The 12,713-nt window shown below is 33.4% G+C and overlaps 2 protein-coding genes across 6 annotated transcripts in view; one reads left to right on the forward strand and one right to left on the reverse strand.

Annotated features, from left to right (window-relative positions):
- LOC109841170 (cysteine--tRNA ligase, chloroplastic/mitochondrial) overlaps positions 1-2,998 on the forward strand; it is a 12,676-nt gene extending 9,678 nt beyond the window's left edge. For all 5 annotated transcript variants that reach the window (XM_020410055.1, XM_020410056.1, XM_020410052.1 and 2 more), the window contains 2 exons: positions 2,431-2,532; positions 2,613-2,998. In XM_020410055.1, coding sequence (XP_020265644.1) covers positions 2,431-2,532; positions 2,613-2,852 — 342 coding nt within the window. In that variant the 3' untranslated portion in view covers positions 2,853-2,998. The remainder of the gene's footprint in view (positions 1-2,430; positions 2,533-2,612) is intronic.
- LOC109841171 (glutamic acid-rich protein-like) lies at positions 3,715-9,690 on the reverse strand. Its single transcript, XM_020410057.1, has 3 exons — positions 9,320-9,690; positions 4,400-4,458; positions 3,715-4,296 (listed from the first exon to the last, which is right to left on the reverse strand). Exons 1-3 carry the CDS (start codon positions 9,428-9,430, stop codon positions 3,948-3,950), a joined length of 519 nt encoding a protein of 172 aa, XP_020265646.1. The 5' UTR covers positions 9,431-9,690; the 3' UTR covers positions 3,715-3,947.

The raw sequence follows: 12,713 nt of genomic DNA on the forward strand, positions 1-12,713 counted from the left end.
CTTACCGTTATTGTCATTCATAATCACTGTGGGTTCATGTTAGACTGTAAGTTTCTATCTATTTTGCTTTCCAACTCTTTGTGTCGACAAGCTGAATTCTTGTTTTCATTTTACATGCCATCTAATCTGCTAAAAACAACTACCATTGTTTTCATGATCTACTTTGTATCATAGTCGTTTGGTTCATATTAGACCTATTGCTTGTTTATAAGAATATATTATATTCTATTTTGCTTTTGCTTTTTTTTTTGGGTGCTACTATTGCTTCTTCTTTTTTTTCCTTTTTTTTGGTGTGTGTGCTGACAATCTGATTCTTCTTTTCTATTAAACATGCCATCTAATTTGTTCAAAACAACAATCATTGTTCTCATGATTTGGTTTCTATCATTATTGTTATTGGGTTAATATTAGGTCATGTTGCTGAAAAATATAATTTCCTTTTCTATTTTCCTTTCCAATTTCCTGTGTTGACAAATTTCTTTTCGCTATTTAACAAGTCATATTTTTGTTTTGTTTTGTTCTGTTCTGTTCTGTTCTGTTCTGTTGTTCTGTTCTGTTCTGTTCTGTTACTGCAATCATCTGTGATCTACCTTAGTCCTAGCGTCTCTAACCACCTTACTGCTCAAAGTCGGTGCACATATTTGGCTGTCTAACACCCTGGGAATACGTGAGCAGTTCCAAATATTAGAAGGTTCTCTTGTATATAATAATTTCTGCATACTAAAAAATAGTTACTGCAGAGCTAATGTAAGCAGTGTGGACACTATGTTGATCCTTTATGCAAGATTATGCAACAGCTTTTCTGCATTTGTTCTCAGACACTATATATGTTTATTTAGATAGCTTGTAACCATTTTATACATTCCCATAGGAGATGAGAATCTTGTCAAGGAGAAATAATTTAACTAAAAAATGAATTGTATGGATAGTCATCACAAATACCGAGAAATTGATTCTGCTGCAGATACTGTTAAAATTCTTAAGTCAATTTGCATAGGACGATTATATTTGATCCTCAGCTATGAAAACAATCTGGCAAAGAAAAAGAAAATAGTGAAAAATAGTACTTGATATTTCAAGTCACCAACAATTCAATCTTGAATCCACTACTGTTATCAGTAGATCAAGTTCTTGTCCCTAAATTTGCCTGAATTTCAAATATTAAGTTATTAATAAATCAAGTTATTGTCCTAAGTTTGACTGCATCCAATTTTGTTTATCCTTTGCCAGAGCAAAATCTCACAATTGCAAGTATATCCTTCGATGAAAACATATCATAGCATCTGATGCTACAAGCTCTTCCATCTCACATCATACCCTGTTTTATGCTATCATTAACTATGCAGTAAGCACATTGGTTCACTTTCTGTAGCACATGCTTAGTTTGGGAGTCTGATAGCCCTCCAAAGTCTATATGACAATATGACATAGCAGAGAAGTTTGATCAGCTTCCAACTGTCAATTTTCAATATTTGCACCACTTCAGGATCACTTTCAACACAAAGATTAAACATTGACAGAATCATTTTCACTTCTTGATCACCTAATAAAATTGTAAAATGAATATGCAGCTTCAAGTTTAAGTGCTTTGGCAAAAAGTCTCCCTTGCCAATCTCTTTTATTTCAATCTGTTTTTGCTATGAGAATATGTTGATCAGAGTCCATCTTACAGCTTTGTTGTCCCTGGTTAAATTCCAAACAGGATCGAGGAGTCCACTATAGTGATCTCTGCTTTGCTGAAAACCCCCTTTTTTTGCCCTTCTCGCAACAAATAAGCTGTTTTTCAGACGTGTTCGTATCATTCCAATTATAAAACGCATCACTTAAAATGGGAAGAAAACAGCACCATAAGGTTCCAGATATCTAGCTTTCTATGATTAAATGAAGGCATGTCATTTGACATATCTAAATATGAAGGATAACTCATTTTAGCACCCCTCCCTCTTCTATGCAGAAAAAATTTCATGGGGAATTGTCTCTTGCCTTAGTTTCGAGAGACAAACCTTCATCCTTCCATACTTTATTGCTTAAATTATTAAGTGGCTTGGAGTTGAGGATGATGGTCGTTTTTACTTTGTGATATTAACATGATATGCAGTCTAAAAATCAAGTGCTGATTTTGGTTGCACGCAGAATAATGATGCTGATGGTGGTTATGTGATCAGCCAAGTCAGGTTTTTATGTTGCAAACTGATGGTGGTTATGTGATCAGCCAAGTCAGGTTTTTATGTTGCATAGAATCCAGTGATTGTCTGATAGGAGGCGGCCTTATCTAACAAACTAGTTTAACCTAACATACTAATTTAATCTATTGGAAACACTATTAATAATATCTGATTTTTTATGAGTTTGGGCTTATGCTCGTCAAAGAATTAAACGTATTATCTTCAGATAATTGATTGTTTGGTCTGTACCTGATCCTGTGAGCAGGGAAGGAAGCAGCAAAAAAGAATAGAATCTATTTCCGCTATCGAGAAGGAAATCAAGAATTCTTTGACTATTCTTGGATTGATGCCTTCAAGTTATCATGAGGTATCAAACTCCCCATCTACAAACACATCTTTTTAGATTTCCACTGTTTAACCCCGTATTATATCTCGTTGCACTTGCAGCTTTTACTTCAGCTCAGAGAAAAGGCTCTAAAGAGAGCGGGACTCACTGAAGAACAAGTGCTAGAGAAAATAGATGAGAGGAGTTCAGCAAGAAAGAACAAGCAATACGAGAGGTCCGACGAGATCAGAAGGGAGTTGGCTGCCGTTGGAATTGCTCTCATGGATGGACCCGAGGGAACGACTTGGAGACCTGGAATTCCTCTTGATATCCAAGAAAAATTAGCTTCGGTTTCTCAGTAGTCTCAAGGTTCTTCATCTGAGATTTATTGAGGTCGAGATAGTGCAATCTCGATGTCACTTATTGATTTTGATATGTTAAGTATGTTTTTTAATCTGTTTACATGTATAACATGTATAATTATAAATGAATATTTTTTGTGATAGCATCTCTGTCTGTTGATGTTGTGTCGCTCAGTTTCCCTTCGAAACATCCAAGCTTCAGTTGTCTTTGAAATATCCAAGCTTCAGTAGTCTTTCATGTAAAACTGTTGGTCAAGAGAGTACGAGAAGGACGCGAAGAACTACTTTCACTAAAGTTCTTAGAGCATCTCTAACAGCTTTCCTATCTCATGTACTAGACTAAATATATAGAGTAGGAAGGAGAAGAGTTGCTCCCTATGTTGAAGACTAAATATAGGGAATATGATTTGGTATTCCAAATCAAGGATAACAAAGTGACTCCTTATATTTAGTCTTATAGGGAGCATTGTTAGAGCAACTTTTCTCTCCTCCTACTCCCTTTATTTAGTCTAAAACATGAGATAGAAAGCTATTTGGAGAGCATTGTTAGAATACTTGCTCCTTATTTGGCTTCCTATTTTTTATGATGAGAGATTTGCTTCTCAAATATAAGAAAAACCTAAGATCACTCTCGGAGATGCTCTTACTACATTTTAAGACGAGATTTAAATATCTTCCAAAATAACATAAATGTAAACCACACAGCGAATTATTCGAAGCAGTAAACTAAAAATACTAGTTACATGGAGGGCGAGAAACTTAAACTGAAATCAAGCTTGAAAATATCAAGAACGCAAACGCAAATAGATGAATAATACTACTAATAATAATAATGACCAGAACACAAGAACAAGCTCCATGATGCATGGTCAAAGGGCAACAATTATCACAGCAATGCTAGGATGCACATAGAGATAATGGGGCATTCAACTTGCGCCAAAGTCAAAAACAGAATGATACCATATGAAATTTAAACAAGGTTTTTCACAACAGGGCATTTTCCGTTTTCCTACTGATTCAGTTACCCCTCTAATTCTACACAACCCACCATGTTCTATCTCCTAATCATCAACAACCCTACTCAAATCGACACCTTCATTTTCTTTTCTTAGCGGGAGGCTGAGGAACTTCTTCATCTTCATCATCTTCATCCTCCTCTTCGTCCTCGTCTTCATCATCTTCATCATCATCCTCCTCGTCATCATCGTCCTCTTCGTCCTCGTCATCACTCCCCCCTTCACCATTTGCCTCGGGATCATCAGCCTCTTCACCTCCCTCATTGTTTTTCGCTTCATCGCCCGAGTCGCCTTCACCGCCATCATCACCTTGGTCATCTCCAGCATCCTCGTCCTCGTTCTCCTCATCGTCTTCATCGTCTTCAGAGTCACCAGCATCCTTGTTCTCAGGTTCAGCTTTGTTTTTCCCCATAGCAACTACAGGCAACCTTCATATGCAAAGCAGAATGCCAGGTGAGGACTCAAGCTAACAACTTAACTTAGTTAAACACCGGATCAAAATAATCATGGATAGGAAAAAATAGTTGTTACCCAGTGATGACTTCGGCCGCCGTACCCAATGCATGGCTTTCCGTTGACAATAAGCCTATCTAAACAAAATTTGAACATTCAAATAAGGACTACAAAGAAAAATAAATAAATAAAAGGGTTAATTAATGTACTGTCGCTCAATTGCAGATAGACCCACTACAGTTTTGTTGTCCTGGATAACCCCTTGTACCATTGTTTCATTGCAGATAGATCCCCCAAGTGAATTTTTTTGACTCTTTTACTCTCATGAGGTATGTTTGTCAAAAAACAATTTTATCTTTCTCTGAGGCTAAAGAAGTCAAAATATTTCACTCATTGGTCTATCTGCAACATTAGAACTACAGGGGATCTATCCACAATTGAGCGATAGTACAGGAGGGTCCATCCGCAAGTAAACCTAAATTAATAGCATAACATCTCTTCAGGTTCAAACTCTCCCCTGAAACATCAGTCTAAGATCTACTTGCCATGCATGTTATATGAATTGACTAAAATCGACCCAAGTATTCCAGCTTTTACAGAAATCGAACATTACTTCTATTATGCATGACCCATGCTATTTCACTGGCTTTCGATAACTTTAAAACCATAATAATGTAGATCAGAGAAGAAAAGGCTTATTCTATTATCCAACCTCACAGGTAGTAATATACATTCCTATAAATAATGCATGTCTTTGACCTCAATTATGCATCATTCTTTAACGACGCTTCAACATAATTTAATTCATTTATGTGGCGGATGTATGAGTAGGCTTTTTATTCAAAGAGGACTCTTGATAGAAGGGTCAGAAGGAAATAAAGATGGAAAAGGGCTAGAAAGGATTGAGAATGGAGAGTAAAACAACCACTTCTTTTTTGGAGCAATCGAAGTGCATCATCCAATTTTAAGTTTGTTGGTAGGCATGTTACAAGATGAAAATGTGGTAAGCTACATCCTGGAAGCAATTTGTAGTAGATGTTGCCTCAGGACAGCACAAGGGTCCTACAAAAATGTTGGCTTCTAAGCTTCATCACCAGGTATAATAGGACTAGTACCACAAAGAACAAGTGCAAAATTACAAAGCTCATAATTCCAGATAAAGGGTCCATGTTCCAGCGAATATTTTGTAATAATTAACATATGATCGAGGCTAACTGTTCAAAGGGACCGTACAAGCTTTTTCATGCTTCTATACAACCATATTTTTCTTACTGTATGAACCAATACAAAAGCAATTACCTGATTTCTCGCATTAATAATTTGGCATTCTAATAAAAAAACTAAATAATCAACCCACTAGTAATTGCATAAAACAAAATTGATACCCGGTACAAAGGGATAAAATGAAACCAGAATCACATAAGTTACTGCCTTACCCAGTTTACTTCCACTGAAACATCAAAATAATTTCTCATTAACCCTTAAATATTGATAATATGGTTTTGGACTCACTTAACCATTGATTATATTAGTTAGACAACATGTTGTATGACCTAATTTTATCACTGAATTAACTTGAATGGCGGTAAAATAGCAGTCTAAGACAACTAATCACATTCATCAGATTCATCCACTTTTTCTGTTTGAGGAGAAGCGCCGGCGGGGGGGGGGGGGGGGGGGGTGGGAGATGTGCCAGCTAGCAAGTAAGTTAGTGCAGACAGCATACCACAGGGAATAATGATGCCTGCCAGCTAGCAAGTACATAGTGCAGACCACATACCACAGGGAACAATTATAGTCGTAAAATTCAGTTGTCCGTGTGCTAACAATAGCATCCTTGAGAATTAAAATGTTCCATTCATTAATTCCGTTTACTTTTTCCGGTAAGAAAAACTTATTGTCGTTGTTCAAGTTGTGAATGGCACCAAGATGAACAAAAAAGTGAACAAAAAATTTGATAGTGAAGACTACTGTACTAAAAAAAACTAACGGAGGAGAAAAGGAACAGATGTTGGAAAGTTCAATACGTCTCAAGTGCCATGAAGACCGCAAAACCTAGAAAGCCAGGGTGTGTATTCAGCTAGCTGTACGCCAGTACTTGTAAGTGACAAATAATAAATCAAGGGGGGAAAGACTAAGTGCCTACAGCATGAAAATCAATAGCAAAACCCCACCAATTAAATTTTTATTGTCAATCAGAGTTAACATAACCCAGTTAAGCAGGCATTAACTCTTTACTTAGAAGACTTAAGAAAATTAGAATGATTATACAAAAACTCTTCATTACAAGAGAAGCAACCTTCAAGCATGTTCATCTTAAGAGTGAATTTTACCCAAACAATTTTGTGAACTTTGGGGTTTTTGCACATAACCACCTATTTTTTTAATTTCAAAAAACCCCTGAACTTTAGGGTGTCTCACAAAAACCTCCCAAAATTTATTTAATTATTTTTTAGACCCAGTGCCTCTAATTGGTAAATAATTAAAATGATGTTGAAACTTGAAAGGAGGAAAAAACACAATTTAGTCATCTGCCATTTATAGGCAACGTATCACTTCACCCAATTGAGGGTTTTTTCTCTCAGGGCACCTATTAGACTAAAAAGAAAATTCTATAGGACATTTATAAGACCAACAACGCTTTACGGATCGAAATGTTGGACAATTAAAAAAACATGTGCAAAAAATGAGTGTAGCGGAAATGAGAATATTACGATAGTCTTGTAGGCATACACTAAAAGATCGGATAAGAAATGGTTACATCCGTAGTAAATTAAAAGTTGCTTCTATTGAGGATAAAATAAGAGATTTGACTAAGGTGGTTTGATAACGCATAACGGAGACATTTTAGTGCACCAGTAATAGTTAGTAAAACTAGAATAGTATAATATTATAGTTAATGGGACAAAGAGATCTAAAAGTATACCTAAAAAACTTGGTTGGGAGCAATTAAGAAGGTTAATGTAATGCTTAATTTAACAAAGGAGATGACCCATAATAGAACAGAAATGGAAAATATAATTCGTGTAGCCGACCCAAAACGTTTGGGATAAAAGTTTTATTGTTGTTTCTCTCAGGAAAATTTTGGTTATTTGCGGTTATAGATAAGGGGTCCGGTGAAAAAAGTTCAAACAACTTCGTGGTGGGAGCAAAGTTTAGGACTTTTGTGAGATAAAAAAAATAAATATGCTGAAACATTGAACCTCCTCTTTTAATCGAGTTTTTTTCTAAAATTACTCACAATTGTCTGTCTATTTAGGTAATTCATAAACACACGTATAACAGGGACATGCTAACTATGAAATTTTATTTTAGGCATTAAAATTTTTAGTGGTGGAAGTTTACTATTGACATTCATGTTGTACCCAGTTAGTTTCTTTTTCAGTTTATTATTAGTCTCTTACACACGTACAACTAGCTGAACATATACTTCTAACTTTCTAGGTTTTCCAGTCATCGTGGCACTACACTAGAAGTCTTAAATTTTCCAATATCCATTGGCCTTTACTCCTCCATTAGTTTTAAAAGCTCAAGAAGGGTTTTGTAAACTAACCCTTAAATTTAGTCAATGGGATTACATTCAAACATAGCTCGGTAACAAACTGTTGACTGTAACACAATGGCTATGGCAAACACCATTCAGAAATGGGCCCAGTTTTTGTATCTTGAATTATATCCATGATTCTATGCATAAAGCCCAGATTATACCTATGATCTTCTGTGCATAAAGCCCAGCCGCACCATAATTTCAGATTACAAACACGTTAAATACTTTATAAAGCTCCACATGCACAGCACATGCTGACAAATTTACTTTTATGGGCACAAATGCATGAAACTAGTAAATACAATGAACAAAAGGGAAATAAATATAAGAAAGTTGCGCTTAAAAAAAGAAGATTATCTCATGTTTTACATGTCAGGTCTACACGTAGCTACATAGCTATATATCTAGCATGTAAAACGAGAAAATGGTGCATTAAATTCGTGGGGTATTGAGTCATTTTCAACATCAAAGGAGTTTTGTCCCTAAACTTGCGTATCCACTTAATTCAAAACATAAAACAAATTCATGAACAACGACATCGGGCTATCTTATCCTAATGCAAGCATACTTCACGTGGCAGCATATCTAGCATGCAATACAAAAAAAAAAAAGTTGCATTAAATTTGTGGGACGTGAATGAGTTTTGTCAACACGTGTGCTTATCTAGTTAAACTCGCATAGAACGACTAAATGTGTCCTAAAACTGACGTCTAACATGCCAAGATACATACAATTGTAGTCAAGTAAGTGAATGATGCTACATTCTGAAAGTCTTGCATAAAGCAAAAATATAGTTATAGCATTTCAAGAAATACCATAGCAGCAGCAATCACAAACAACTGCAGACATCAACAAGAAGATGACAGAATTTAATATGCCATGAAGAAATGAAAACCAAGAGAGTGTCACGTTAAATTTTAGTGAAGTAAACTATCATCTTAGAAAAGTTTCGTATAAGCTGAAATATCACCAATTGACAAAGATAGCACAAGAATAACAATGAAATAAGTAAAGCCCTAACAGGAGCAAAAGGGGTTTAATGGTGGTCTTAAATGTGAATATGATTAATCGAGTTAAAGAAGTACTACTCCCTAAGCAATACTAGAAGAAACCCTAGATTATATTTCCTTTGGTATTATACGACAACATCCGTTAATAACAACGAGATAAATATGAAAACTTAGTACCACCAGCATCCCAATCTTGCATGGACGCTGGTAATGTTATCAAATAATCGGACAATTAGACAGCGCAGAGATCAAAAGTCCTCAGAATTACTACACCTATCGGGCTATCACCACCAGAAGTGAAAAAATCTGAACCTCAATCCCTAAACACCAAAAGAACTCCAACCCACCACCCAAAATCCCATCTTTAACGAATTAAAAACAAACCCTAGCTAAACTTTCACCAATTTGACAAAATTATAAGAAAAAAATAGAGGATTATACCGCAAGGAGAACCAAAAAGAGAGCCTTTTGAGCAATCAGAACAGTGCCGACGAAAACCCTAACCAAATCAGCAGCTCCATTGCTCTCGGCACTTCTCAAAGCAACCTCCATCTCTAGCTAAAGAAGAAGAAGAAAATTACAGGACAAGGAAAGAAAAAGGGCGGAGAGCGAGCGAGAGAGAGAGCTGGAAACCCTAGCAGAGGACAGAGGGAGTAATATAATCCATTGGGGGTAGATTCTAGAAGGATAATTTTAAGGAAAGAACAAAGGAATCCAGAGGCTAGGGTTTACTCACTGGATCCAAAGATAGAGTGAAGTTTATAAGAGGCGCGGTGGGGTGAGCTAGGGTTTTTCCTGAAATGGGTCAGCTAGGGTTTTTGGGATTTGCGGGCTTCAGATAATAACAAAAAAATATTGTCAATTTATCTAATTTCAAGTGTCGTTAAAAGTTAACACGTCTAATAAAACATTTTTATTATTGCTGTCATCTATTATTACCTTCATTATCATAAATCTCTCATCTATCTTGCTTCTGTGGTTTCAATTTTGTTCATTTACTCCTGTCAATGACTATAAGGTAACATTGAGTTCGATAAGTTGACTTTTTTATACGAACACTAAAAAGAATAATGATGGTTCAGAGCGGAATTATCTTGTCGGTTCAGAACAGAATTAACATGTCGGTTCAGAGCTTTAGAGTTAACATATGTTTGTTTCTTTTAGAGGTAATCCGCGGGAAAACACACGAAAAAGTGTATATGTACAGGGACATCGAGTTACCTCTTTATTGCCAAAATTTGATTCTAAATCTAATTTTAAGTATCATTGAAAATCTTCTTATTTATCATACTCCTTTTAAAATCACGAGTTTGAAAAAAAAATTTCCATCGTCAATATTATTCTTCATTATTTTGAATATTTTTATTTTAAAACTTATTTTATTATAATTCAAACTATATCTTATACTAATCTCACGTGAATTATCCATAGCTCGACAATTTTAAAAAATAAGATTAATAAAATACATAAAACACTATTTTAAATATTTTATTTAAATCATAATATGTCCTAATACTAATTATATCCTATACTAATCCCACGTGAACCACCTATAACTCCACAATTTAAAAAAATAAGATTAAGAAATCATATGTAGTTAGCATATTATAATACATAAACTATTACCAAACCTCCCCCACCCCCAAAAAAAAGTTTGAAAATTTACATAAGATACTCTCAAAAGTTCAAAATTGCATAAAACACCCTTCTTTTTTCAAACTTAAAAAAACAAACATAAAATCTAAAAATTATAAATAACCCCCGAATAATTTAAAATTTTAGGGTGTTTTTCTATAATTTGAACTTTTGAGGTCATTTCTATAATTTTTAAAACGTGCACTTGAAAATTTAAAATTAACAAAAAATAACTTACAGTTACAAAAAATAAAAAAAACTCCCTCAAAAGTTAAAAATCGTAAAAACCTAAAATTTCAGAACTTATAACCAAAGCACATCAAATATAGAAATTATTAGTAGTGTGGTAAAAATTTAAATTTTGTAAAAAACAATCCAAATTGCAAACAATACCCATAAAAAATATTATTGCAAGAAACATCTTAACATTTAAAAATTTACCACCAATACATGAAATATAAAAATTACAAGCACCCAACTTAAAACTTTAATTTTTTTCTAAAAATCATTATCTAATTTAAATAATTGCAAATCACACCCTCAAAAATTCAAAAAACACAAAAAAAACTAAACTTTCTAAACTTTCCATAGAAAAAACTAATTGTTTGATATTCTTTCATTAATATATATATAGCTTTTAATTTAATGTTTATTATTATTTTTCAACATCTAAAGTAGTCTAAATTGATACTGGTAAAAAATAGCAATAACAATAGATTAAAAACATTTACTTTAGGGATAAACAATTTAAAAATATATAATAGATTAAAAATCAACGTCATTGTATAAATAAACGAATTGCGTATAATATTACTAATAATATTAATTGATAGAAGACTAAATTACATAAAACTAATAAAAAATTATAATAGGGATAAACAATTTAAAAATATATAATAGATTAAAAATCAACGTCATTGTATAAATAAACGAATTGCATATAATATTACTAATAATATTAATTGATAGAAGACTAAATTATAGAATTAACATTATTTAAGAAAAAGAGCTAACTCCTAACCTTATTTAAGTAATAAAGTAAAAATAAAAAATTTCATTACATAAAATTAACATTTATTCTCATTGAGTAGAAAATTAATCAAAGTTCGTATTTTAAGAAGTTTGTGTTGAACATCGAAACATTCAACTTATTTGTAAAGTAAGGCAAGAAGATAAAAGATGAAACGAGTTGGGGAAAGATACCAACAAAAAAATATAGCTCCAGTCTAATGTCACAATCAACATAGACGATGAAGACACAACTTTACAATTGTTCAGGAAGAAGATAAAGGTGGAGAATAATTTATCTCGACTCGATAATACAATGAAGCAAAAGATAAAAGGTTTGTTTTTTTTGAATATTTTATAAAGTAGTTTAAATTTTTTGAGTAAAAGTAGGAATATTCAGAATAGATTTTTATTAGCTTTTTTTAGTACTTCTATATACTTACGTGGATGCTTTATCATATAAAAGTGTGCTAGCGTTAGCATTAATCTTTAGTTTATAATTTTCTATAAAGTATATACATGATTAGAAACAAACTTCATATTCTCTTTAGTTTCGTTCTAGTCAAATTTTAATCAATTGTCTTGGCTTATTGACTGTAATCATTCATCTTTCTTTATAAACGCTATTTTTTCAAGTGTTTTGTACTTTCGCAACACCATACTTTTTCAAGTCAAGTTTGGTTTCATGTCGGTCTAAATAGCCTAAAAATTCAAATTGACTTTGGATTATATTTGTTTCATGTCAATTTTCAGTTATCAACATGAAAATTTAAATTTAATATAGCCTATTCAAACAAACATCAAAGAAAATAAATAATCACAATGCTAAGGATTAGAAACATAAGCGAGCAAAGACTATCAAAGTAAAACTAATGAATAAATCTTAGAAAGGAAATAAGTTAAATATAAGTAATCATGATATTTGACCGCATGCATTGCACGCTCATAAAACCTAGTAATTATATAGGAGGGACTAAGAGAAATGGAGCAAATAAAATATATTTTCTTTGAATTGGTTACAAATTATTCTATTCTAGTTTAAATGTGCATCTTCTATCACCCATTGACAATGTATTAAACAGTCCTCCATTCTGTTTTCTTGGGTCTTCACTAAACTTCTAAAGTCCAAACAAAGCAAGGGCAATAATAAGACATGAATTTAAAAGCTTCATATAAAATTTTGTTGACTTCA

The sequence above is a fragment of the Asparagus officinalis genome, chromosome 5, assembly GCF_001876935.1.
Source record: "Asparagus officinalis chromosome 5, Aspof.V1, whole genome shotgun sequence".
Taxonomy (NCBI): domain Eukaryota; kingdom Viridiplantae; phylum Streptophyta; class Magnoliopsida; order Asparagales; family Asparagaceae; genus Asparagus; species Asparagus officinalis.

What these genes read in the sequence shown, in the direction of transcription:
- LOC109841171 (XM_020410057.1), bottom strand. Translation starts at nt 9,430, where the DNA reads ATGGAGGTTGCTTTGAGAAGTGCCGAGAGCAATGGAGCTGCTGATTTG. An exon ending in TCTTTTTGGTTCTCCTTGCG is followed by an intron (nt 4,459 to 9,319) that starts GTATAATCCTCT and finishes AATTTTGTTTAG; the next exon opens with ATAGGCTTATTGTCAACGGA. An exon ending in GCGGCCGAAGTCATCACTGG is followed by an intron (nt 4,297 to 4,399) that starts GTAACAACTATT and finishes TTGCATATGAAG; the next exon opens with GTTGCCTGTAGTTGCTATGG.